The 27,266-nt window shown below is 50.8% G+C and overlaps 1 protein-coding gene across 17 annotated transcripts in view; it reads right to left on the bottom strand.

Annotated features, from left to right (window-relative positions):
- Positions 1-27,266, bottom strand: part of CCL25 (C-C motif chemokine ligand 25) — a 49,281-nt gene that overhangs the window by 8,665 nt on the left and 13,350 nt on the right. For 3 of the 17 annotated variants that reach the window (XM_074025657.1, XM_005587798.4, XM_074025651.1), the window contains 3 exons: positions 3,269-3,391; positions 677-735; positions 378-508 (listed from right to left, as the gene is read on the bottom strand). In XM_074025657.1, coding sequence (XP_073881758.1) covers positions 378-450 — 73 coding nt within the window. In that variant the 5' untranslated portion in view covers positions 451-508; positions 677-735; positions 3,269-3,391. Of the gene's footprint in view, positions 1-377; positions 509-676; positions 736-2,693; positions 2,873-3,268; positions 3,392-16,829; positions 16,976-17,758; positions 18,016-27,266 lie in introns of all 17 variants that reach the window. The other 14 variants (XM_074025646.1, XM_074025655.1, XM_074025647.1 and 11 more) reach the window with 10 other exon arrangements.

Here is a 27,266-nt window from a genome sequence, read left to right as displayed (position 1 = left end):
ATGGGAATCCACTCCTGTCAGTCTCCAGGGCGCTGATTTCCAGCCCCACCCCTGGCTTGGCAGGATTAGGGTTCTACAATATATCGCTGGCAGTAACTGGCTTCGCCCACAGCTGGAAGCCACCATGTGCTCCCTCATGTCTTTAGGAGTCTTGCGAAGGACTCCATGGGGCTCTCGAAGAAGGAACTGGGAACACTCCATCTCCCCAACCCCATCCCAGGAGCTACCCAAACGCCAGGAGTTCCTGCATGTCAGGAGCAGGAGAATTCAGTGGAGATGGGGTTGGGGAGACCTCTGGAAGAGATAAGGGACAAAAGGGGTGGGGTGGGGGCACGGGGAGATGGGCACTTGGGGGTAGGCATTGCCGAACACAGTACCTTGGGTGTGGACAGTGGGGGCCCAGGCTCCCAGGAAGCCGGCCACCAGGCAAGCCAGGAGCCACAGGTTCATGCTGCAGGCGGGTCCTCCTCCCTGGGCACCTGGACAAATAACCGGGCCACCTGGGGTCCTGGAGAGAAGTGGAGAGGACTGAGGAAGAGGAAGGGAGTGGGTACTGGGAACACCCCCGTCTTAAGCGCCAGGCATATGGCAAGGGAAGGAGGTTGCATAAAATGGGAACAAGTTGTGCTGGAGGGACAAGCTGGTCATCTGAGTCATGTTCAAGGAAAAGACTCACCGATATCCACTGGGTCAAGGGAGCTGATGCCCGCCAGGCTGTATGCCAAGCTCTTCCATCTGCAGGACCAAGACGCTGAGCTTCACTCTTTATAGACAGAGCCCCACCCAGCCACCCCCTGCCTGCCCTCCTCCCTTCCTCCTCCTCCACACCTGCACTCTCAGCCTCTGGAATTCTCCCTCCTCTACAGCAAGCTCCGACCTCGACTCACAGGCCCCCTTGCCTCCCCACTCCCCATCCCAGGCTTGCCAGCCAGCACCCCTACTGTCTCCAGAAAGGGCCCTTTTTCCCCTGTTTCCCTCACCTGCACACACCTGGTGGACGCTGGCTGCCTGCAAACAAGGCTCAGACTGCCTTGAGCCCCCAAAGCAAGCCCTTACCTTCATGCTTCCCCCACCCTCAAGCTACCTGTTCCCTGTTGGGTCCCTGACTTTCCCTCTCCTTCCACACCAGAGTTAGGTAACTTAGCACGTCACAGAAATCCTCTGGTTGTGACCACAGGGAAATCCATAGAAACAGAAAGTAAATTATCGGTGGCCATAGGATGGGGGAAGGGGAGAATGAAGGAGTGACTTCGAGAGGGTATGAGTTTCAGAACAAAAGTTCTGAAATTAGATGCGAGTGATGGTTACATAACTCTATGAATATAGTCAGCACGGCACAAGGGTGCACTTCCCACCGATGAACAATCCCAACAAGAAATGAACTCTCTAGGCCAGGCATGGTGGCTCAGGTCTGTAATCCCAACACTTTGGGAGGCCAAGGCCAGAGGATCGCTTGAGCCCAGGAGCTCAAGACCAGCCCCGGCAACAGAGAGAGACCTGCGTCATTATAAAAAATTTTTAAAAAATTAACCCGACGTGGTAGTGCATACCTGTAGTCTCAGCTACTGGGTAGGCTGAGGTGGGGGGATTGCTTCAGCCCAGGAGGTTGAGGCTGCAGTGAGCCGTGATCATGCCACTGCACTCCAGCCTGGGCAACAGAGCAAGACCCTGTCTCAAAAAATGAAAAAAACGGTGACCGGGCACAGTGGCTCACACCTGTAATCTCAGCAGTTTGGGAGGCCAAAGCAGGCGGATCCCCTGAGGTGAGGAGTTTGAGACCAGCCTGGCCAACATGGCAAAACCCCATCTCTACTAAAATTACAAAAATTACCCAAGCGTGGTGGCAGGCACCTGTAATTCCAGCTACTCAGGAGGCTGAGGCAGGAGAATCGCTTGAACCCGGGAGGCGGAGGTTGCAGTGAGCAGAGATTGCACCACTGCATTCCAGCCTGGGCAACAAGAGTGAAACTCTGTCTCAAAAAAAAAAAAAAAAAAAAAAAAAAACCAAAATAAAAATGGAAGAAATGTTTTGTTTTTGGAAGAAAAACCAGGAGCCCCAGGTAGCCATGCCCTCAGGAAGCAAAGCAAAATTCACTGAGAAGGCATGTCCTCTTTCCCTGGGTCAGCAAGACCCACCCAGGACACAGGGACTAGGGGAGACACGGAGGTGAAGATTAGGGAGGGCGAAAGGAGCGCTGCAGAAGCCACAGAGCTGATTGCTTCAAACTTTTTATCGCCTGCATCCATAGCTACATCTGACCTCTGTGGGTATTTATCACACCCTGAACTGCTTTCTCATTTCTCCCCTTCCACTGGGAGCCCAGAGGCGGCGGCCCCTAGCCTACTTCCCTGTCCCAAACCACATGGCCGGGTGGGTGGGGCTTAGAGCTGGGGCCGGGTCTGGTGGGTGTGGCTTCTAGCCGGGGACGTGACTAGATAGATAAATGACACCTAGAGCCCAGGGGCAGGGCTGGGTGGGCGTGGTTTGTGGCTATGGGCGGGGCTTACTATATAGCTCAGAATGAGGGGCAGGGCAGAGTGAGTGGGATTTAAAACAGTGGGCGGAGCCTGACATATAGCGCTTATGGCAAGGGGCCGGGCTTTGTAGGAGGGGCTTAGACTGGGGCGGGGCCTGCACGGTCAGCCCCGCCCCACCAGAGGAGCTACGACGCGCCGGGGGCAGGTGCTCTCACCCGTCCCGTTGCTGCGGCCGGAGGCAGCCCCCGGGCCCGGGCGCTGCTCCAGTTCCTCCGCCTCTTTTGCTCTAGGTGGGTGAGGCTGGACCAGGACGCGGCTCCGCGTGGCTGCGAGCGTGGGGAAGCGGCGTGGCGGGCCCGGCCCAGGCTCTCCGCTACGGCCCACTGCCCCCTACCTGACCAGCCCGCGGGCAGCGGCCAAGACGGTGTTACCCAGGCTTGGGGGAGGGCCCCTACGTGTGAGTCTCCCTCCCTGCCTCACCCCTCACCGTTTGTCCCGCCGGCAGCCTTCACGGGGAGAAGGGGTTCTCAGCAAGGGGGCCCTCCATGGGCCAGCATGCAAGGTGCACTGGGGTGGGCGCTCTGGGGACCCGGGACCCAGGGGTTGGAGCAAGAGAGGGGATGATCCGGGAGTCGAGGCCCCGAGTTAAAACCCGGAGTTCTGAGGACCACAATTGCTGTGAATGAAGGCCAGACCTTCACATTCGGGGCAGGACTAGCCTCTTCCATTCCTGCAGCTGCTGGAGGGCATTAAGAGTAATCGGCTATCGGCTGGGGGCAGTGGCTCACACCTGTAATCCCAGCACTTTGGGAGGCCGAGGCAGCAGAATCACTTGAACCCGGGAGGTGGAAGTTGCTGTGAGCCGAGATCTTGCCATTGTACTCCAGCCTGGGCGACAAGAGCTAAACTCCATCTCATAAAAAAAATAAAAATAAAATTCATTATCAGCAGGAGTCCTCTTCTCCACCAGTGTGAAATCAGCACAGCTGGGGGAACAAGTGCCCCCCAACACCGACTTCTGTTCTGCATCTCTGATGATGGGAGCAGTTGAGGGTGGTCTCCATCCTGTAGCTCAGATAAATTCAGAGACTAATATCCCAGAGCCTGCAGGGTTGGGCGGGAAGGCAGGTGTCTTTCTAGACAAGCCCAGTCGGTTGCAGTGGCCAGGTGGTGGGCAGGGGCGATGAGATGTTCTGGGAAGCCTGCACCAGCCACCACCATCTCTGCCCCACCCAGTGGCAGGCACCTCTAGTGGGATGTAGGATGTTCCTGGGTGCTCACCATTGGCCCAACTGTACAGAGGAGGAGACTGAGAGTCAGAGAAGCCAAGTTATTTACTTTTTTTGTTGGCCAGGAAAATCTAATTTTTATTTCTTAAATACTGTGAAGAAAAGAACAGTCCCCCAGTGGGGAAGCGCCATAGAGCAGATGCCTGGGAGGTCATTGACAAAGGCACAGGGGCAATGGGAGAACTGGCAGAAGTGGCGGTCCTCCTGTAGTCGCTTTTGCATATCAGACCCCAGCTGCCTGCAGCTCTCCTGAACTCTGGTGCCTCCAGGTCCCTAATGAGACTCTTGGCTTCTGATGAGCCCCCACTGCCCTGCATGGTCACGAGTCTTGTAAGAGCCCCATCTGCCAGGCCTGGACTCCTGTTGTGCCCAGCTGCCTCCCTTTTTTTTTTTTTTTTTTAAGACAGAGTCTTCCTCTGTTGCCCAGGCTGGAGTGCAGTGGCATGATCTTGGCTCACTGCAACCTCCACCTTCTGAGTTCAAGCGATTCTCCTGCCTCAGCCTCCCAAGTAGCTGGGACTACAGGGGCCCACCACCATGCCTGGCTAATTTTTGTATTTTTAGTAGAGACCATGTTTCACTGTGTTGCCCAGGCTGGTCTCAAACTCCTGACCTCAAGTGACCTGCCTGCCTTGGCCTCCCAAAGTGTTGGGATTGCAGGCTTGAGCCACCATGCCCAGCCTCCAGTTATCTCTTTTTTTAAGAGAATTTGGTTATTTGAAAGATCTTTCTTCTTTTTTATGTAGGCATTTATTTATTGCTATAAACTTCCCTCTTAGAACCACTTTTGCTGCATTCATTGGTTTAGGTATATTGTATGTCCATTTCAGTTTGTCTCATGTTTTTTGTTGTTGTTTCTGTTTTATTTTGTTTCGTTTTTAGAGACAGATCTCCCTCTATCACCCAGGCTGAGTGCAGTAGCATAATCATAGCTCACTGCAGCTTCCAACTCAAGTGTTCCTCCCACCTTAGCCTCCCAAATAACTGGGACTACAGGTGAGCATCACCATGCCTGGCTAATTATTTTTATTATTTGTACAGATGGCGGGGCGTCTCACTATGTTGCCCAGGCTGGTCTTGAACTCCTGGCCTCTGGTGATCCTCTTGCCTCAGCCACCAAAGTGCTGGGATTACAGGCATGAGCCACTGCACCTGGCCTCGAGATATTTTTAAATTTCCCTTTTAATTTCTTCTTTGACCCATTGGTTGTGTAGGAGAGTATTGTTTAATTTTCTCACGTGTCAATTTTCCAGAATTCCTCCTATTAGTGATTTCTAGTTTCGTATCACTGTGGTCAGAAAAGAAAGATTGATATAATTGCAATTTTACTTTTTTTTTTTTTTTTTTTGAGATGGAGTCTCACTCTGTCACCCAGGCTGGAGTGAAGTGGCACGAACTGGGCTCACTGCAAGCTCCGCCTCCTGGGTTCACACCATTCTCCTGCCTCAGCCTCCCGAGTAGCTGGGACTACAGGCGCCCACCACCACGCCCGGCTAATCTTTTGTATTTTTAGTAGAGATGGGGTTTCACCGTGTTAGCCAGGATGGTCTTGATCTCCTGACCTCGTGATCTGCCTGCCTCGGCCTCCCAAAGTGCTGAGATTACAGGCGTGAGCCACCGCACCTGGCAATCTTAACATTTGTTTAGGCTTGCTTTGTGGTCTAACATGGTCTATCCTGGAGTATGTCCCCTGTGCACTTGAGGAGAATGTGTTCCACTGCTGTCAAATGGAATGTTCTACATAAGTCATTAGTTCCATTTGATCTACAACGTATTTCAAATCCAATGTTTCCTTACTGATTTTCTGCCTGGATCTGTTCATTGCTTTTTTTTTTTTTTTTTTTTTTTTTGACAGAGTCTCAGTCTGTCACCCAGGCTGGAGTACAGTGATGTTGTTATGGCTCACTGCAGCCTTGAACTCCTGGGCTCCAGCAATCCTCCTGCCTCAGCCTTTCAAGTAGCTGAGACTACAGATATGCACTACCACACCCCACAAATATTTTTTTTTAAATTTTGTGGAGATGGGGTCTTGCTATGTTGCCCAGGCTGGTGTTTTTTGTTGTTGTTGTTGAAAGTGCAGTACTATTCCTGTATTGCAGTTCAGATCTATTCATATTTCCTTCATATATATTTCCTTTATATATTTAGGTCCTCTGATGTTGGGTGCATATATATATAATTGTTTTATCCTCTTGATGAACTGACTCCTTTTTCATTTTATAATGACCTTCTTCCTCTCGTGTTAGTTTTGACTTAAAAACTATTTTATCTGATACAAGTATAGCTACCCCTGATCTCTTTCGGTTTTCATTTTCAAAGAATATCTTTTTGCCTCCCTTCACTTTCAGTCTGTGTGTGTCTTTAAACCAGCTGCCTCTTGCTTTGGTCCAGATGCATAGTGGTTGCCCAGCAACCGGAGGAGGAGGAGGAGGTGGGGGGGAAGGAGAGGAGGAGGAGGAGGAAAGAAGGGTTTTTCCAGGATGTCTTGTAAGCTCTTGGCCTGATGTTCGGCAATTTGGTTAATTCTAACCCGAACCCTAAGTCCCTGATGTAGCTGACTCTGCTGGCCTCTGGAAAGTCAGTTCTGAGGGGATCCCCACCCCGAGCTAACCAGAGGCCTCTGTCTTCCAGGGGACAGCTGTAGCAGTGGCCTGGGCAGGGGCCGTGGTTCTCCAGAGGGATTCAGACTACTGGTATTACCAAGCACATGACCTTGGCTTTCGTCCTTGTGCTTGTCCTGCCCATGCAGAATGTGCGGGGGCCGGACAGCTGGGAAGAGTCCCTGATCCTGGCCCTGCTGCCTGGGGCTGGAGGAGGGGTTGCATGGGAAAGAGAGGGTGGCAGGCCTTGGGGAGAGGGTCCCATAGGGTCCTGAGTCCCTCTTTGAATGTGCTGAGCTCCACTCACCCTTTCCACATCCGTTTTCTAAGTATCCCTTGTGTTCCAGGTACACGCTGGGCCCCAGGGTGATGGCAGTGAGCAAGCCGACATGTTGCAGCTATCAAAGATGATGGTGACTGGCTGGGTGTGGTGGCTCATGCCTATAATCCCAACACTTTGGGAGGCCAAGGAAAAAGGATCACTTGAGCCCAGGAGTTTGAAATCAGCCTGGACAACACAGTAAGACCCCCATCTCTACAAAAAAAAAATGTTTTTTTTAAATAGCCAGGCAAGGTGGCCTGCATCTGGAATCCCAGTTACTCAGGAGACTGGGGTGGGAGGATTGCTCGATCTCAGGAGTTCAAGGCTGCAGTGAGCTATGATTGCACCACTGCACTCTAGCCTGGGCAACAGAGTAAGAACTCATCTCCAAAAAAAAAAAAAAAAAAAAAAAAAGATGACGTTGATGTCACTGACGCCTCATGGAACATCTATGTGGGACCATTTGTTATTCATTCAACAAACACTTATTGAGCACTGTCTACGCGCCCAGCACCAGGCTGGGTGCTGGGGACAAGCAGTAAAGGAGTCAGTCCCACGTGCTCTGTGCCTAGTAGCATTGCAGACAAGAGAAGCAGCAAGTAATGAAGCAAGACATTCAGATGTGACTTTCTGCTGACAAGGAAAAAAAAATTTAATTTGAAAAAAATTTGAAAAACAATTTTCAGATGAGGATCACTGTCACCAATGCTGGTATGATTGGAAGAGATTAGGGATGAGTTGGATGCCTTTTTTTTTTTTTTTTTTTCTGGAGACAGGGTCTTACTCTGTCACCCAGGCTGGAGTGCAGTGGTATGATCTCAGCTCACTGCAACCTCCACCTCCTGGGTGCAAGTGATTCTCCCACTTCAGCCTCCTAAGTATTACAGGCACGTACCACCACGCCCAGCTGCTGGATGCCTTTAAAGAGAGTGGCTTGAGGTAATAAGACCCTTATTAGGTTAAAATTGATTCCCACTTTATAGAGAAAGAAAATCACCTGAGGCCGAGAGAGGTTACATTGCTTGACCAAGTAACTTGACTAAAATGCTTGTCTCTAAATAAAGTAAGTAAGTAAATAAAAACGGGTGCCCAGTGATGCGTGGGGAGCTGGAGACAGAAGACAGATAATACCACTCTCCAGGTGGCCCTCACAGTTAATGGGGAAATTGTTTTTTTTTTTTCAAGATAATGTCTTTGTTTTGTTTTTGGTTTGGGTTTCAGTTTTTTTGTTTGTTTTTTTTTTTTTTAATTGTTGTTTTTTGAGACTGAGTCTTGCTCTGTTGCCAAGGCTGGAGTGTGGTGGTGCGATCTGGGCTCACTGTAGCCTTCGCCTCCCAGGCTCAAGCAATTCTCCTGCCTCAGCCTCGCCAGTAGCTGGGATTACAGGCATGCACCACCACGCCCGGCTAATTTTTGTGTTTTTAGTAGAGATGGGGTTTCACCATGTTGGCCAGGCTGGTCTCATACTCCTGACCTCAAGCGATCCACCCACCTCGGCCTCCCAAAGTGCTGGGATTACAGGCATGAACCACTGTGCCTGGCGGAGATAATGTTTCTGTTGCTCAGGCTGGAGTGCTGTGGTGTGACCATGGCTCTCCGCAATCTTGACCTCTGGATTCAAGTGATCCCCCCGCCTCAGCCCCACAAGTATCTGGGATTACAGGCACACACCATCATGCCCGGCTAATTTTGTAACTTTTTGTAGAAACAGGGTCTCCCTGTGTTGCCCAGGCTGGTCTTGAACTCCTGGGCTCAAGGGATCCTCCCGCCTTGGCCTCCCAAAGTGCTGGGATTACAGGCCTGAGCCACGTCACTCAGCCTTAGGCTGCCATGCCTCCTGATCAGTGTCCTGGAGGAACATCTGCATCAGGCTGTGGGGATGTGAAGGGCATCCCACCTGTTTCCAGGGGGACCTACAGCTGAATGGTGACCTGAAGGACAACCTGGTGTTAGTCAGAGACCAGCAGGACAGGACGCTAGAGGGAACAGCCAAGTGCAGAATATCTGGGGCAGGAGGTGCGGGGGTGGATAGCGGAAGATGAAGTAGGCGGGGAGAAGCTATTCAGGGCCTCACATGCCAAGCCCAGAAGGGTGACCTTCATCCAGAGGCCATGAGGGAGCTGCTGAAAAGATTTATTTATTTTTATTTATTTATTTTTGAGACAGAGTCCTGCTCTGTGGCCCAGGCTGGAGTACAGTGGCATGATCTTGGCTCACTGCAACCTCCACCTCCTGGGTTCAAGTAATTCTCCTGCCTCAGCCTCCCGAGTAGCTGAGATTACAGATGCATGCCACCACACAGAGCTAATTTTTGTATTTTTAGTAGAGATGGGGTTTCACCATGTTGGCCAGGCCGGTCTCGAACTCCTGACCTCAGATGATACACCTGCCTCGGCCTCCCAGAGTACTGGGATTACAGGTGTGAGCCACTACGCCCACCCTGAATAGATGTATTTAGCCATGGGAGGGTTATGGTCAAGTCTGCGTCTGAGCTCTGCCAAGGTCATCTGGAAGATGCCACAGAGGGTGAGGTGAGGGCAGGGAGATTCAACAGCCCAGGCATGGTAGGGCATGGTAGTGTGAACCTGTAGTCCCAGCTATTTGGGAGGCTGAGGCAAGAGGACTGCTTGAGCCTAGGAGTTCAAGGTTACAGTGGGCTATGATTGCACCATGACACTCCAGCCTGGGAGACAGACTCTCCCTCTGAAAAAAATTTAAAAAGGGTTGGGCGCAGTGGCTCACACCTGTAATCCCAGCACTTTGGGAGGCCGAGGCGAGTGGATCATCTGAGGTCAGGAGTTCGAGACCAGCCTGGCCAACATGGTGAAACCCCGTCTCTACCAAAAATACAAAAATTAGCCAGGCATGGTGACAGGCGCCTGCAATCCCAGCTACTCGGGAGGCTGAGGCAGGAGAATCACTTGAATCCGGGAGGCGGAGGTTGCAGCAAGCCAAGATTGTGCCGCTGTACGGCAGCCTGGGTGACAGAGCGAGACCCAGTCTCAAAAAAATAAATAATTAATTAATTAAAAATAAAAAAAAGACGTGGGGCGCGGTGGCTCACACCTGTAATCCCAGCACTTTGGGAGGCTGAGGCAGGTGGATTACAAGGTCAGGAGATCGAGACCATCCTGGTTAACACGGTGAAACCCCGTCTCTACTAAAAATAAAAAAAAAAAAAAATTAGCTGGGCGTGGTGGCGGGCGCCTGTAGTCCAGCTTCTCGGGAGTCTGAGACAGGAGAATGGCGTGAACCCGGGAGGCGGAGCTTGCAGTGAGCGGAGATGGCACCACTGCACTCCAGCCTGGGCGACAGAGTGAGACTCCATCTCAAAAAAAAAAAAAAAAGGCCTATGTAGTGGCTGGACGTGGTGGGTCACGCCTGTAATTCCAGCACTTTGAGAGGCCAAGGTGGGCAGATCATGAGGTCAGTAGTTTAAGGCCAGCCTGGCCAACATGGTGAAACCCTGTCTCTACTAAAAATACAAAAAATTAGCTGATGTGATGGTGCGCGCCTGTAATCCCAGCTACTCAGGAGGCTGAGGCAGGAGAATCGCTTGAACCCATGAGGCAGAGGTTGCAGTGAGCTGAGATTACACCATTGCACTCCAGCCTGGGCAACAGAGCAAGACTCTGTCTCAAGGAAAAAAAAAAAAAAAGGCCTATGTAGCAAATAATTATTCTTGCTGCACTGTATACAAATAATTAAGCCAAATATAATAAAGCAAACCAGTCCTACCATTATTTGTCTTTTAATAAAGATGGGAAACTGAAGAGTGAAAATTATGTTTAAAAAACTATAGCACACTGGCTGGGCGCGGTGGCTCACGCCTGTAATCCCAGCACTTTGGGAGGCCAGGGCAGGTGGATCACGAGGTCAGGAGATTGAGACCATCCTGGCCAACATGGTGAAACCCCATCTCTACTAAAAATACAAAAAATTAGCTGGGCGCGGTGGCGGGCGCCTGTAGTCCCAGCTACTCGGGAGGCTGAGGCAGGAGAATGGCGTGAACCCGGGAGGCGGAGCTTCCAGTGAGCCGAGATCGCACCACTGCACTCCAGCCTGTGCTAAAGTATGAGACTCCATCTCAAAAAAAACAAAAACAAAAACAAAAAACCATAGCGCACCTGGGGGGAGGGGGAAGGGATAGCATTAGGAGACATACCTAATGTAAATGACTAGTTAATGGGTGCAGCACACCAACATGGCATATGTATACATATGTAACAAACCTGCAGGTTGTGCACATGTACCCTAGAACTTATAGTAAAAACAAAAACAAAAACTATAGCACACCTGTTGTTACATTCTAGTCTTGCCTAATTTTTTCAATTTTTATTATTTTCTACAGTTTAAATTATATCTGTTACAGAAATCAACTCCTGGATACATTACACTCAAGTCAAAGCCTGAAAAGTGGAGAAAGCAACCCCTAACAGCCCAGAAAAATGTCCTATCAATGTAAAAAAAAATAAGAAATCTTAATCTGAAAATCATAAAAGATAAGTGGCAGGCAAGGTGGCTCACGCCTGTAATCCAGGCACTTTGGGAGGCCGAGGTGGGTGGATCACCTGAGGTCAGGAGTTTGAGACCAGCCTGAGACAACCCCAACAAGGAGAGGAACCCCGTCGCTACTGAAAATGCAAAAATTAGCCAGGTGTGGTGGCAGGCACCTGTAATCCCAACTACTAGGGAGGCTGAGACAGGAGGTTGCAGTGAGCTGAGATCATGCCACTGTACTCTAGCTTGAGCCATGGAGCAAGACTCCGTCTCAAAAAAAAAAAAAAGATAAGTAACTAAGTGAAAATTACTCACCTTAGTCTCACCCCTACCTCACCAAATACCTTTTGTCACTTCTACGTCTCCTTTTAAACCAAATATTAAAACTTTTTTTAATGAAAATTATTTACTACACCACCCTCTGGGAATTGCTTTATCTACTATTTGCAGTAGAACTATATACTATAACGTCCCCAGGGTGGAATATCAGACAGAGAATCTCAATTACTGTAGCATTTGGCTTAGTTATTTTCCTCATATCAGGAATAACAGTTGCTAACAAAAAAATAACACACGGGTCTTCCCAAACACGTGCCTCTGCCTGTCACTGGGAAAAAAATGTTGCTTCTGTCTCAACCAATCGGACCTAATAAGAAACGCTGCTGCCGGGAGCGGTGGCTCACGCCTGTAATCCCAGCACTTTGGGAGGCCGAGGCGGGCGGATCACGAGGTCAGGAAATCGAGACCATCCTGGCTAACACGGTGAAACCCCGTCTCTACTAAAAATACAAAAAAAAAATTAGCCGGGCGTGGTGGTGCGTGCCTGTAGTCCCAGCTACTCGGAGGCTGACGCAGGAGAACGGCGTGAACCCAGGAGGCAGAGCTTGCGGTGAGCCGAGATGGTGCCACTGCACTCCAGCCTGGGCAACAAAGCGAGACTCCGTCTCAAAAAACAAAAACAAACAAACAAAAAAAGAAACGCTGCTGAAGGCTGGGCGCGGTGGCTCCTGCCCGTAATCCCAACACTTTGGGAGGCTGAGGCGGTCAGGAGATCGAGACCATCCTGGCTAACAGGGTGAAACACCATCTCTGCTAAAAATACAAAAAAATTAGCCAGGCGTGGTGGTGGGCGCCTGTAGTCCCAGCTACTCGGGAGGCTGAGGCAGGGGAATCGCTTGAGCCTGGGAGGCGGAGGTTGCAGTGAGCCGAGATTGCACCACTGCACTGCAGCCTGGGCGACAGAGCAAGACTCCCTATCAAAAAGAGAGAAAGTAAAGAAAAAAAAAACGCTGCTGAAAAGTCTAGGACTAATGTTTTTACCCTGCCTAATTAACCTTTTTAAAAAATTTTTAACCGACAGAATCACGGCCATTTCGCAGACAACTACCCAAAAACATCTACACACAATGTTGCTCCTGTAGTCAGTCCAAGACCAGAAAACTCTCCGTGCCTCCCGCGACCCCCAACATCAGCAGGAAGTAGCCAGAAAGAACACGTCGCGCCTTGTCCTTTTACAACTATAGGGTCTGGAATGACAGAGCAGGAGCACCGTCATCTGGGACAAACCCCGCCAGTGTCAGTTCCAGCTCCCTCTCTAGCCTCTTGCATTTCAAGGAAATCACTTATCTTCCAACCCACAAGCAGCCAGAAAGAGCAGATAGTAAAACACAGATAAGACAGCTCGGGCACAGAGGGAAATAGGGGGAAAGTCTCTTGGGTAACTGCCAAACTTCACCCTCATACAATGGGCCCCAGTAAAACAGTGAGGCCTTACTTAATAAGCACATTCCTTTCCCTTCAGGTGCGCTGAAATAGGGAAGCTAAAGGCTGACTTTAGCGGAGGAGAGGAGGGGGGTATGCCTGCAGCTGCAGGAAGATGTATGGGGACAGACACACAACTCTCCCTCCCAGACAAGTACAACAGAGACACAGAAGCAGTCCAAGCCTCTGATAAACTCTCCCACCCTGAATCAAAAACTCAGTCTGGGCTGGGCAAGGTGGCTCATGCCTGTAATCCCTGCACTTTGGGAGACTGAGGTGGACAGATCATGAGGTAAAGAGTTCGAGACCAGCCTGGTCAACATGGTGAAACCCTGTCTCTACTAAAAATACAAAAATTAGCCGGGCGTGGTGGCACACGCCTGTAATTCCAGCTACTAGGGAGGCTGAGGCAGGAGAATCGCTTGAATTCAGGAGGCAGAGGTTGCAGTGAGTCAAAATCCTGTCATTGAACTCTAGCTTGGGAAACAAGAGCGAAACTCTGTCTCAAAAAAAGAAAAATCAAAACCAAAAAAGCAATAAACAGGGCCGGGCACGGTGGCTCACGCCTGTAATCCCTGCACTTTGGGAGGCCAGGGCGGGTGGATCACGAGTTCAGGGGATCGAGACCATCCTGGCTAACATGGTGAAACCCCGTCTCTACTAAAAATACAAAAAATTAGCCATGTGTCATGGCGGGCGCCTGTAGTCCCAGCTACTCGGGAAGCTGAGGAGGCAGGAGAATTGCTTGAACCCAGGAGGCAGAGGTTGCAGTGAGTCAAGATCATGCCATTGCACTCCAGCCTGGGTGACAGAGCAACACTCCGTCTAAAAAAAAAACAAAAAAACCCACCAAAACCCAGAAACAAACAAAAAACCCAAACACAAAAAAATCTGGGCCAGGCACGGTGGCTCACGCCTGTAATCCCAGCACTCTAGGAGGCCGAGGCCAGTGGATCACAAGGTCAGGAGATTGAGAACATCCTGGCTAACGTGGTGAAACCACGTTTCTACTAAAAAATACAAAAAAACTAGCCGGGCGAGGTGGCAGGTGCCTGTAGTCCCAGCTACTCGGGAGGCTGAGGCAGGAGAATGGCGTAAACCCAGGAGGCAGAGCTTGCAGCGAGCGGAGATCCAGCCACTGCACTCCAGCCTGGGCGACAGAGCGAGACTCCGTCTCAAAAAAAAAAAAAAAAGTAATAAGAAATAAAGAACAAAGCTACCATGACCCAAGATTGGACCCTTGGGTCTTTATAGGAATCACTTTTTTCGCGGGCAGGGATGGCGGTAGGGTCTCCCTCTGTCATCCAGGCTGGAGTGCAGTGGCATGATCACAACTCACTACAGCCTGGAACTCCTGGGCTCCTGGGCTCAAGTGATCTTCCTACCACAGCCTCCCAAAGTGCTGGGATTCCAGATACGAGCCACCAGCCTGGCCTTTTAAAAAAATTATTTGGGCTGGGCATGGTGGCTCATGCCTGTAATCCCAGCACTTTGGGGGGCCAAGGCAGGTGGATTATTTGAGGTCAGGAGTTGGAGACCAGCGTGGCCAACATGGTGAAACTCCATCTCCACTAAAAATACCAAAAAACTAGCTGGGTGTGGTGGTGCATGTCTGTAATTCCAGCTACTTGGGAGGCTGAGGCAGGAGAATCACTTGAACCCAGGCGGAACCCAGGCGGAAGTTGCAGTGAGCCAAGATCAAGCCACTGTACTCCAGCCTGGATGACAGAGACAGAGTCCGTCTGAAAAGAAATTAAATAAATAAATTGGAGAGAATACGAGTCACTTTGTCTGCTTCTCCACCTCCCTAGCGAAGCTCTCTATGGCATAAAGCTTGAAGGAATGTGGTCCACCTAAGCCCTGACTCCGAAACCTTTTTCCATTGAGTTCCCCCATCTCCTAGGAGATGCTTGTCACGGCCAGTAGCTCTGCCAGGTTACAAAGCTCGTGCCAGGAAGGGCAAATGCCAGCCTGACTGCCCAGTGGCTCTCCAGGGCTGACTCGGGGCTGCAGAGCAGAGGCTGGTATGAGTCTCTTGTGGCTGCTGAAACAAATGACCAGAAACAGAGCAGCTTAAAGCAACACAGACTTATGATTTTACAGCACTGGAGGTCAGATGCCCTAAAATTAAGGCGTTGATGAGGCTGGTTCCTCCTGGAAGCTCCATTTACAGCCTTTCCCAGCTTCTAGAGGCACCCACAGCTCTCATCTTGGGGCCCCTTCCTCCACCTTCACAGCTAGCAGCACGGCCTCTTCCAGCCTCTTTCTGACGGTGACCCTCCTGCCTCCTCCCTTTTTTTTTTTTTTTCTCTGAGACAGAGTCTTGCTCTATAGCCAAGGCTGGAGTGCAGTGGCTCCATCTAGCAGCAACCTCTGCCCCCCGAGTTCAAGCGATTCTCCTGCCTCAGCCTCCCAAGTAGCTGGGATTGCAGGCATGCGCCACCACGTCCAGCTAATTTTGTATTTTTAGTAGAGACAGGGTTTCTCCATGTTGGACAGGCTGGTCTTGAACTCCCAACCTCGTGATCCGCTTGCCTCAGCCTCCCAAAGTGCTGGGATTACAGGCATGAGCCAGAGAGACCAGCTTTTTTTTTTTTTTTTTTTTTTTTTGAGACAGAGTCTTGCTCTGTAGCCAAGGCTGAAGTGCAGTGGCTCAATCTCAGCACACTGCAACCTCTGCCCCCACCCCCCCACCCGAGTTCAAGCAATTCTCCTGCCTCAGCCTCTCAAGTACAACTGGGACTACAGGCATGTGCCACCACGCCTGGCTAATTTTTGTATTTTTACTAGAGTTGGGGTTTCACCTTGTTGGCCAGACTGGTCTCAAACTCCTGGCATCAAGGGATCTACCTGCCTTGGCCTCCCAAAGTGCTGGGATTATAGGCATGAGCCACTGCAACAAGCCCCTGCTAATTTTTTTTTTTTTTTTTTTTTTATGAGTCTCGCTCTGTCACCAGGCTGGAGTGCAGCGGTGCAATCTCGGCTCACTGCAACTTCCACTTCCCGGGTTCAAGCGATTCTCCTCCCTCAGCCTCCTGAGTAGCTGGGACTACAGGCACATGCCAACACACCCAGCTAATTTTTGTATTTTTACTAGACACGGGGTTTAACCATGTTGGCCAGGATGGTCTTGATCTCTTGACCTCATGATCTGCCCACCTTAGCCTCCCAGAATGTTGGGATTACAGGCGTGAGCCACCGCGCCAGGCCCCAGCTAATTTTTAAAAATATTTTGTAGAGGCCAGGCGTGGTGGCTCAAGCCTGTAATCCCAGCACTTTGGGAGGCCGAGACGGGCGGATCACGAGGTCAGGTGATCGAGACCATCCTGGCTAACATGGTGAAACCCCGTCTCTACTAAAAAAAATACAAAAAACTAGCCGGGCGAGGTGGTAGGCGCCTGTAGTCCCAGCTACTTGGGAGGCTGAGGCAGAAGAATGGCGTGAACCCGGGAGGCGGAGCTTGCAGTGAGCTGAGATCCGGCCACTGCACTCCAGCCTGGGCGACAGAGCGAGACTCCGTTTCAAAAAAAAAATACATATTTTGTAGAGACTGTGTCCTGCTGTGTTGTCCAGGCTGGTCTCAAACTCCTAGGCTCAAGCGATCTTCCCTCCTCGGCATCCCAAAGTGATGGGATTACAGGTGTGAGCCACCGTATCTGGCCAAGGGGGCATTATTTTACCTACCACAGCATCCGTGGGGGCCAAACTCATAAGATGGGGGGGTCCACGGGAAACTTCCTGAGCGAGGTGATGTGTGGGTTTAGTTCTGGAAGACTGCAGGGCTGGTGGGGGTTTGTGCTATGTGGGAAGAGGATTCCAGGCCGAGAGAACAGAGTCCATAGAACAGCAGGCTCCTAAATACCTACCCCAAATACCTACCCTGGCTGTGCCTGGAGAGAGAGTTGGCTGTCACCGCTTAGGTGGGGGTGGTGAGGCGGGGCAGGCGGTGGGCTGCCAGAGAGCTGCTAAATAATCTAGAATGCACAGGACCACCCCCTACCAGGAAGAATCAGCCAGCGGGTAGCCTAGAGGGTTAGAATGCTTCTGTCCTCATCCGTCTGGACTCAGAGGGGGTTTCCCAGCAGGGGCAGCTGGAAGGTGTTTACTGGGTGACCTTTGGCCTTTCTACCCCTGCCCCCACCCCCCACCCCGTCTCCTGCTTTTCTTGGGAAAAGCTGATTTTAGTTCCTGGTGACCCTTGGCCTCCTCAGGGAACAGAAGCATTTGTGTGGGCTGATGGCTTCTACCTCTGGAATGTGACTGCTCGGCCTGACCCGAGCCCTGGAGGACAAGGGATCTAAGAATAGTGATGTTTTTCTCCCCACCCCTAGGCCTGGCCCGCTCTGGCCTCCGGATCCCATGCCCCTCGCTGTGCTGGAAGAGGTGGTCAGGCAGACAATGTCTGAGGGAAACGTCTTGAGCCTGTGCTGGTCACTGGGCTGGAAAGGAGCTGGTTCGTTCATGGGGCACAGGGCAGAGATGACGGGATTTGCGGAGGAGGGGTTGGGTTGGGGTGGTGGGTCTGCACCTTGCCAGCACCTCGCACCCCAGGCCTGCCCTATTCTCCCTACAGCTTCTTGTCCCTGCTGCCTCTGAAGGACTTATGTCACGGATCCCCTCATTGGCCACCCCTTGGAGTTGGCAGGTTCTCCTTGGGCTGGAGCAGGAGTGAAGTGCCTCTCTTGCCGACTGGAAAAGGGACCCCAAGCTTGGGAGGCCTGATCCAGTGGGGCAAGGGCCCTGGTGCCAGTGCCAGAGAGGGACTGGTCCCTGGGGGCCTCGTGTCTGCTGGGATGTCATAAACCCACCTGGTGTCCTCAAGACAGGCCCTTGAAGGTAGGGCTCACTGCTTGTTCATCCGGTCCGCAAGCTTCGACTGCCTCATGGGTGCCAGGCCCCCCATGCGGGGCACTGGGGATGCCAAGGGGGACAGATCCCCGCTTCCTTCCTGAAGGAGCCTGCAGTGACCCAGGAGAGCAGGGCTCACATTTGCTGATGTCTCAGTCAAGAGCCGGGCCCTGCACTGGATGGGGGAGCTGTGGTTGAGGGCAAAGCAGCTGCATTTCTGGGGGACAAGGTAGGGAGACATCAGCCACAGGAAGGGAAGGCAGCAGGGATCTGGGTAAAGAAAACCCCAGGGGCCGGGTGCCAGTGGCTCATGTCTGTAATCCCAGCACTTTGGAAGGCCAAGGCCGGTGGATCACTTGAGATCAGGAGTTCAAGACCAGCCTGGCCAACATAATGAATCCCTGTCTCCACTAAAAAAAAAAAAAAAAAAAAAAAAAAAATTTAAAAATTAGCCGGATGTGGTGGCACATGCCTATAATCCCAGCTACTCAGGAGACTGAGGCAGGAGAATCGCTTGAATCTGGGAGGCGGAGGTTGCAGTGGACTGCACTCCATCCTGGGCGACAGAGCAAGCCTCTGTCACTAAAAACAGACAAACAAACCCGGGTGCAATGGTATAAAGAGGGGGACGAGGAAGGAAAGTTTGTGTCCAGGGAAGCCCCTGCACCCTGGAGGGTGGAGGCTAGTTTCAGGGTTTGGTCGTCCCTCCCACGGGGGCCCATCCAATCCCACTGCTGGCTCCTGCCCTCTACCTGATGTGGCTGCAACTGCTCTGGCCAGCCGGGTGATTTCCATGTGACCCCTCCCCAAGCCTGAGCCCCGTGAGTCAGCAGTGTGGGTAACAAGGGCCACCCGAGGTCCTCTGCTCACCCTGCTGAAACCCCGTGGGCTGTAGAACAGTCATGCGTCCCCCGGGGTGCACCCCAGTAAGACAGAAGCACATCAGGTACTGAATGGGAATGAGGATGGAACACAGATGAAAAGACCACTGAGACTGGGCAGTGGCTCATGCCTGTAATCTCAGCCCTTTGGGAGGCCGAGGTGGGCAGATCTCTGTCGCCCAAGAGTTTGAGACCAGCCTGACCAACAAGGTGAAAACCCTGTCCTTATTGAAAATAAAAAAATTAGCCGGGTTTGGTGGCACATGCCTGTAATCCCAGCTACTCGGGAGGCTGAGGCATGAGAATCGCTTGAACCTGGCAGGCGGAGGTTGCAGTGAGCCGAGATTGTGCCATTACACTCCAGCCCAGCCTAGGTGACAGAGCAAGAATGTCTCCAAAAAAAAAAAAAAGACTAATATGGCCGGGCGCGGTGGCTCACGCCTATAATCCCAGCACTTTGGGAGGCCGAGGCGGGCGGATCATGAGGTCAGAAGATCGAGACCATCCTAACACGGTGAAACCCCATCTCTACTAAAAATACAAAAAATTAGCTGGGCATGGTAGGTGGCGGGCACCTGTAGTCCCAGCTACTCGGGAGGCTGAGGCAGGAGAATGGCGTGAACCCGGGAGGCGGAGCTTGCAGTGAGCCAAGATTGCACCACTGCACTCCAGCCTGGGCGACACAGCGAGACTCTGTCTCAAAAAAAAAAAAAAAAGATGAATACATCCCTTTTCCCTAGCTGTTTCTTCCTCTCCCACCTGGACCTGAAGCCACCGCTTTAACTGCACCATTTAGAGGGTCCCTGTCTCCCCAAATTCAAGCCTCTTAAGCCTCAGGCCCTTGATTGGATGGAGTACCCACAGATGTCACCATAAACCCACGATCTCCCACCCAGCTGGGCTCCTCCCCTCCCCCAGAGCAGCCCTTTGCTGTAAAATGGGGCTAACAGAACTGAATAGGCTGTTACTGTGAGGATTTGAGGGTATCAGTACAGTGCTTGGCCCAGGGCTCGGGAGCCACTACTACTCTACAGGGTCACAGGCCTCCTGACCGTAACTCCTATGGGTGCATGATTTACCGGGCCAACCTGAGTGCTGGGCATTTAGGTAGTTTCCAACCAGAAGGTAACTTATTAAAGATCCTAAGACACGTCCTCCTGCAGGCAGCCCTTCCACAGGTGGCTTAGGGGTAATTTTCAGTGGTATAATCACAAGCTCAGACTATGAACCCTCTTTTTTTTTTTTTTTTTTTTTTTTTTGAGATGGAGTCTCGTTCTGTTGCCCAGGCTGGAGTGCAATGGCACGATAGGCTCACTGCAACCTCCACCTCCCAGGATGAAGCGATTCTCATGCCTCAGCCTCTCCAGTAACCAGGATTACAGGTGTGCTAATTACTGCCATGCCCAGCTAATTATTATATTTTTAAAGAGCTACTGAGCGCGAACTCCTGATCTCAGGTGATCTGCATTTTTACAGAGCTACTGAGCTCAAACTCCTGACCTCAGGTGATCCGCCTGCCTCAGCCTCCCAAAGTGCTGGGATTACAGGCAGGAGCCACTGGGCCTGACCTTTTTTTTTTTCCCCATAGAGACAGGTTCTTGCTATGTTGCCCTGGCTGGTCTTGAACTCCCGGACTCAAGCAATTCTCCTCCTGCCTCAGCCTTCCAAAGTGCTGGGATTACAGGCGTGAGACACCACGCCTGGTCTATGAACCCTCTTATATGCTGGGTATGCATTATCCAAAGGGTCTCTCCAATTGAAATGGCAGCCACCCCTTTGGAAAGCAAGTGTTGAGGTCCTGGCAGCATTGGAATGATCCTTGCTGTGACCAACCCTGGGCCAATAGGCCCTCCCCTGATGCCCAATACATCCACTCTTAGGCTCCTAGACTCCCCTTCTCTTCCTGGGAATTGTCTGTTTCTGATCTTTGCACCTTTGGTGCTTATCAATTTGCATGAGCTTTTAATAGACTGATAACACCTGATGCTACAGTTTCAATGTTCATTCCCTCCAAAACTCACGGTGAAACTTAATCCTCGATGTAGCAGTCAGTGTCGACAGAGGTGGGGCCTTTAAGGGGTGACTGGGTCATGAGAATTCTGGCCTCATGAACAGATCAATCCATTCATGCGTTAATAGATCCACAGGTTAATAGATAATGGGTTATCATAGGAGGGCAACTGGTGGCTTTGAAAGAATAGGAAGAAGGGGCTGGGTGCACACGCCTGGAATCCCAGCACTTTGGGAGGCTGAGGTGGGTGGATCACAAGGTCGGAAGATCGAGACCATCCTAACACGGTGAAACCCTGTCTCTACTTTAAAAATACAAAAAATTAGCCGGGTGTGGTGGTGGCAGTGAGCCGAGATCACACCACTACACTTGCCGCAACCTCCGCCTCCTGGGTTCAAGCAATTCTCAGGTGATCAGCCCCCCTCAGCCTCCCAACAGGCTAAGATTACAGGGGTGAGACACTGCACCCTGCCAACCCCCAGCTAATTTTTATTTTATTTTTATTTTTTGATATGGAATTTTGTGTCGCCCAGGCCGGAGTGAAAGTGGCGCGATCTTGGCTCACTGCAACCTCTGCCTCCCAGGTTCAAGCAATTCTCCTGCCTCAGCCTCCTGAGTAGCTGGGACTACAGGCTCTCGCCACCATGCCCCGCTAATTTTTGCATTTTTAGTAGAGACAGGCTTTCATCGTGTTGGCCAGGCTGGTCTCAAGCTCCTGACCTCAGGTGATCAGCCTGCCTTGGACCATCAATGTGCTGGGATGACAGGCATGAACCACCCCGCCCAGGCTTGATTTTTCAAAGATGTTTTAAAGTTAGAGTCTTGCTATGTGGCCTAAGGGAACTCCCCGCCTCAAGTAACCCTCCTGACTTAGCCTCCGGCATAGGATGAAATTATATTCAACCCTAAAAAGGAATGAAGTACTAACTCCTTCTACAATAGCACATGAACCTTAAAAACATGCTCAGTGAAAGAAACCAGACACAAAATAATTCACTGGATAAGATTCCATTTGTATGAAGTATCCAGAGTAGAAAAATCCGTGGAGTCAGGAAGTAGACTAGTGGGTTCCAGAAATGGGGAATGACAAGCTAATGGTTACAGGGTTTCTTTATGGGGTGATGAAAATATTCTGGAGACCAGGCATGGTGGGTCACACCTGTAATCCCAGCACTTTCGGAGGCCGAGATGAGTAGATCACTTGAGGTCAGGGGTTTGAGACCAGCATGGCCAACACGGCGATACTGTCTCTACTAAAATACAAAAATTAGCTGGCCGTGGTGACACACACACGTAGTCCCAGCTACTTGGGAGGCTGAGGCGGAAGCATCACTTGAACCCAGGAGGTGGAGGTTGCAGTGAGCCAAGATTGTGCCATTGCACTCTAGCCTGGGTGACAGAATGAGACTCCATCAAAGAAAGAAAGAGAAAGAGAGAGAGAGGGAAAGAGGGAAGGAAGAAAGGAAGGAAGGAAGGAAGGAAGGAAGGAAGGAAGGAAGGAAGGAAGGAAGGAGAAAGCAAGAGAAAGAAGAAAGAGAGAGAGAAAGAAAGAAAGAGAGAAAGAAAGAAAAAGAGAAAAAGAGAAAGAGAAAGAAAAAAAAGAGAAAGAGAAAGAAGGAAAGAAAAAGAGAAAGAGAGAAAGAAGGAAAGAAAAAGAAAAAGAGAAAAAGAAAGACGAGAGAAAGAAAAAAGAGAAAGAAAGAAAAAGAGAAAGGAAAGAGAGAAAGAAAGAAAAAGAGAGAAAGAAAAAGAAGAGAACGAAAGAAAAAGAAAGAAAGAAAGAAAGAAAAAGGAATGGAAGGGTTATAGTTAGGATCCAGAAAGTGAACTCTGGAAAACGTCCCAAGCTGGCTCAGGCCAGTGACCTGTGTTATCTTGCGTGTGGTGTTAGAGAGGCTGCAATTCTGTGACAAGCAGTGGAGAGGTCTGTGCTGCCCTCTGGGTCACTGACCCCCATGCTGTTTACTGGACGGCCACCAAGAAGGTGCGTTAAGTGCCCTGCTGGGTTCCTGCTTTAAACAGGCTTTTGAGGTGGTGGCACCAGTACTGCCTGCCTTGTACAAATAAACAAACTGCGGCTGGGGAAAGTGAAGTAATTCCTAAAGTCAAGCATGGTGGCCAGGCGCGGTGGCTCACACCTGTAATCCCAGCACTTTAGGAGGCTGAGGCAGGTGGACCATTTGAGATCAGGAGTTCTCGACCAGACTGCCCAACATGGTGAAACCCCATCTCTGCTAAAAATACAAAAAAATTAGTCGGGTATGGTGGTGGGTGCCTGTAATCTCAACCATTCAGAAGGCTGAAGCAAGAAAATTGCTTGAATCTGGGACACGAGGTTGCAGTGAGCTGAGATCGTGCCACTGCACTGTAGCCTGGGCGACAGAGCAAGACTCTGTCTTAAATAAATAGGCCAGGCGCAGTGGCTCACACCTATAATCCCAGCACTTTGGGAGGCCGAGGCAGGTGGATTACGAGGTCAGGAGATCAAGAGCATCCTGGCCAACATGGTGAAACCCCCATCTCTACTAAAAATATAAAAATTAGCTGGGTGTGGTGGCACGTAACTGTAATCCCAGCCACTTGGGAGGGTGAGGCAGGAGAATCGCTTGAACCCAGGAGGCGGAGGTTGCAGTGAGCCGAGATCATGCCACTGCACTCCAGCCTGGCGACAGAGTGAGACTCCATCTCAAAAATAAATAAATAAATAAAGTAAGTAAGCCTGGTATTCCTGTGTCTGCTCCGGGGCCAGCCTCTTCAGGTCAGAACTGTGCACAAGGTAGAACTGCCAATGAGCCGTGGCTGCAAGGACTCTTCACACAGTAACACCGTGGCCACCTGCCCCTCCAACTCTGATCTCATCCAGGAAGTGAACTCCAAACTGCTGCTAACCTGAAAATAAACTCAACTGCCTGAGAAAAAACATAAAGCCTCTAATCTTCTCCTATGACCGATTTCACTGGTGCTTGAGGTGGCATTGGATTGAAGTTGGGCCTCAGAAGAACACAGGGCTTCTAGAAGGTTCTTCCAGCTTTTTGGAGCTTGCCCGGCTTCTGTTTTCAGAATGGACAGTGAACTGGGGTGGGCTGTGATGCCTTGGCTCTGTGTGGGGGCTGACCAGTGAACTGCTCGCCTGACAGGCACACCCATTTCTGATGATGTCCCCAGAGTAACTCCATCCGGTATATGGAACTCTCCAGAATTTTGAGACAGAATGGCTTTCCCCCACATCTGTCTCTAATTGACCTGGCTGCCACCTTCTTCACATTTCACTGGTCACTCAGGGTCCTGCTGACCCCACATCTTAGACATCTGGAATCAGCCTCCTTCTCTCCAGAACCCTCCAGCACTCCTCCGGCCACCAGTCCACTCTGCCATCTCTCCTTCAGTTGTCTAGATGGCCTCCCTGGAGGCCTCCCCACTTCTCATGTTGTATCTTCTACTTGCCCCAGGTTCCTGTGGAAAGAAGGAAAAAAGGAAAGAAGAAAGGAAGGAAGGAAGGGAGGGAGGGAGGGACGGAGGGGAGAGAAAGAGAAAGAAAGGAGGGAAGGAGGGAAAAGAAAAGAAAGGAAGGAAGGGAAAGAGAAAGAAAGAAAGAGCTAGAGAGGGCCAGGTGCCATGGCTCATGCCTGTAATCCCAGCACTTTGGAAAGCCGAGGTAGTTAGACTACCTGAGGTTGGGAGTTCGAGACCAGCCTGATCAACACGGAGAAACCCCATCTCTACTAAAAATACAAAATTAGCCCCGCGTGGTGGCACATGCCTGTAATCCCAGCTACTCGGGAGGCTGAGGCAGGAGAATTGCTTGAACCCAGGAGGCAGAGGTTGCGGTGAGCCAAGATCACGCCATTGCACTCCAGCCTGGGCAACAAGGGAGAAACTCTGTCTCAGAAAAAAAAAAAGGAGAGAATCATATAAGTCTCTCAGGTTTTTTTTGTTTTTTTTTTTGAGACAGAGTCTCGCTCTGTCGCCCAGGCTGGAGTGCAGTGGCGCAATCTCGGCTCACTGCAAGCTCTGCCTCCCGGATGCACACCATTCTCCTGCCTCAGCCTCCCGAGTAGCTGGGACTACAGGCGCCCGCCACCATGCCCAGCTAATTTTTTGTATTTTTAGTAGAGACGGGGTTTCACCGTGTTAGCCAGGGTGGTCTCAATCTCCTGACGTCGTGATCCGCCCGCCTCGGCCTCCCAAAGTGCTGGGATTACAGGCGTGAGCCACCGCGCCCGGCAGTCTCTCAGTTTTAAACTCTTTCAGCTAAAAGATAAATTCTTTGTTTGTTTGTTTAAGACAGATCTCACTGCCGTCCAGGCTGGATTGCAGGGGCACAATCTCAGCTCACAGCAAACTCCGATTCCTGGGTTCAAGCGATTCTCCTGCTTTTCTCCTGCCTCAGCCTCCTGAGTTGCTGGGATTACAGGCATGTTCCGCCATGCCTGGCTAATTTTTGTATTTGTATTTTTATATATATTGTTTGAGATGGAGTTTCACTCTTGTCGCCCAGGTTGGAATGCAGTGGCATAGTCTCGGCTCACTGCAACCTCCACCTCCTGGGTTCAAGCAATTCTCCTGCCTCAGCCTCCCAAGCAGCTGGAATTACAGGCACCCGCCACCAAGCCCGGCTAATTTTTGTATTTTTAGTAGAGATGGGGTTTCACCATGTTGGCCAGGCTGGCCTTGAACTCCTGACTTCAACTGATCACCAGCCTCAGCCTCCCAAAGTGCTGGGATTACAGGCGTGAGCCACCACACCCAGCCAATAAATTTTCAATGCCCACCCCCTTTATTTCTCTGCGGCTACTGTAACAAACAACCACAACCCTGGTGACTTAAAACAACTATTTTATGTTATTTATTTTATTTATTTTAATTTTAGACAGGGCCTCACTCTATTGCCCAGGTTGGAATGCCATGGTGCGATCATGGCTCACTGCAGCCTCAGTCTCATGGGCTCAGTCCATCTTCCCACCTTGGTCTCCCAAGTAGCTAGGACTACAGGCATGTGCCACCACACCGAGCTAATTTTATTTTTTGTACAGATGGGGTTTCACCATACTGCCCAGGCTAGTCTCAAACTCCTGAGCTCAAGCAGTCTGTCCATCTCAGCCTCCCAAAAGTGCTGGAATTACAGATGTAAGCCACCGCATCCAGCCCAAAGCAGTACATTTTTATTATCTTACAATCCTGCGGTCAGAAGTCTGAAATTAGTTCTTACTAGGTTCTAAAATCAAGGTGTGCGCAGGGCTGGTTCCTTCTAGAGGCTCCAAGGGAGGATCCATTTCCCTGCATTTCCCAACATCTAGAGGCCGTCTGAATTCCTTGGCTTGTGGCCCCTTCCACCACCTTCAAGCCGGCAGTGCAGCCTCTTCCAATCTCTGATTCTGATCCTCCTGCCTCCTTCTTATAAGGACCCTGTGATGACATTGGGTCACCCAGATCATCCAGAATGATCTCCCATCTCAAGATCTTTTTTTTTTTTTTTTTTTTTTTTGAGATGGAGTCTTGCTCTGTTGCCCAGGCTGAAGTGCAGTGGTGCAACCTCGGCTCACAGCAACCCCAGCCTCCAAAGTAGCTGGGACTACAGGCGTGTGCCACCATAGCTGGCCAATTTTTGTATTTTTAGTAGAGACAGGGTTTCAGCATGTTGGCCAGGCTGGTCTCAAACTCCTGGCCTCAGGTGATCCACTCACCTCAGCCTCCCAAAGTGCTGGAATTACAGGCATGAGTCACCATGCCTGGCCCATCTCAAAATATTTAACCAGGTTGGGCACAGTGGCTCACACCTATAATCCCAACACTGGGAGGCTGAGTTGGGAGTATCGTTTGAAGCCAGGAGTTCAATAAAACCAGCTTGGGCAACACAGTGAGACCCCATTTCTAAAAAAATTTTTTTAAATTAGCTGGGGATTATGTCTGTAGCCCCAGCTACTCAGGAGGCTAAGCCAGGAGGATCGCTTGAGCCCAAAAGTTTTGAGGCTGTAGTGAACTGTGATCATGCCACTGCATTCCAGCCTGGGTGACAGAGCAAGACCCTATCTCTCTTTTTTTTTTTTTTTTTGAGATGGAGTCTCGCTCTGTTGCCCAGGCCAGAGTGCAGTGGCACGATCTCGGCTCACTGTAAGCTCCCCCTCCCGGGTTCACGCCATTCTCCTGCCTCAGCCTCCCGAGTAGCTGGGACTACAGGCGCCCGCCACCACGCCTGGCTAATTTTTTATATATTTAGTAGAGACGGGGTTTCACCATGTTAGCCAGGATGGTCTCGATCTCCTGACCTCGTGATCCACCTGCCCTGGCCTCCCAAAGTGCTGGGATTACAGGAGTGAGCCAACGTGCCCGGCCAGACCCTATCTCTTAAAAAAAAAAAAAAAGACCCTTAAGCCTGCCATGTGATGTACCATATTAATTGGTTCCAGGGTATCAGGACATAGAAACCTCTGGGGTGGGGGGGAGACGGGATCCACCAATGTTTCCTGAAAAGGGTCTGATAGCAAATATTTGGGGCTTTGTAGGGTACGTGTCCTCTGTTGCTAGGGCCGGCTATATAATTTCCATGGCCTGACGCAAAATAAAAACGCAGGGCCC

The sequence above is a fragment of the Macaca fascicularis genome, chromosome 19 (assembly GCF_037993035.2).
Source record: "Macaca fascicularis isolate 582-1 chromosome 19, T2T-MFA8v1.1".
NCBI classification, from domain to species: domain Eukaryota; kingdom Metazoa; phylum Chordata; class Mammalia; order Primates; family Cercopithecidae; genus Macaca; species Macaca fascicularis.
This window is presented reverse-complemented; position numbering and strand designations above follow the sequence as displayed.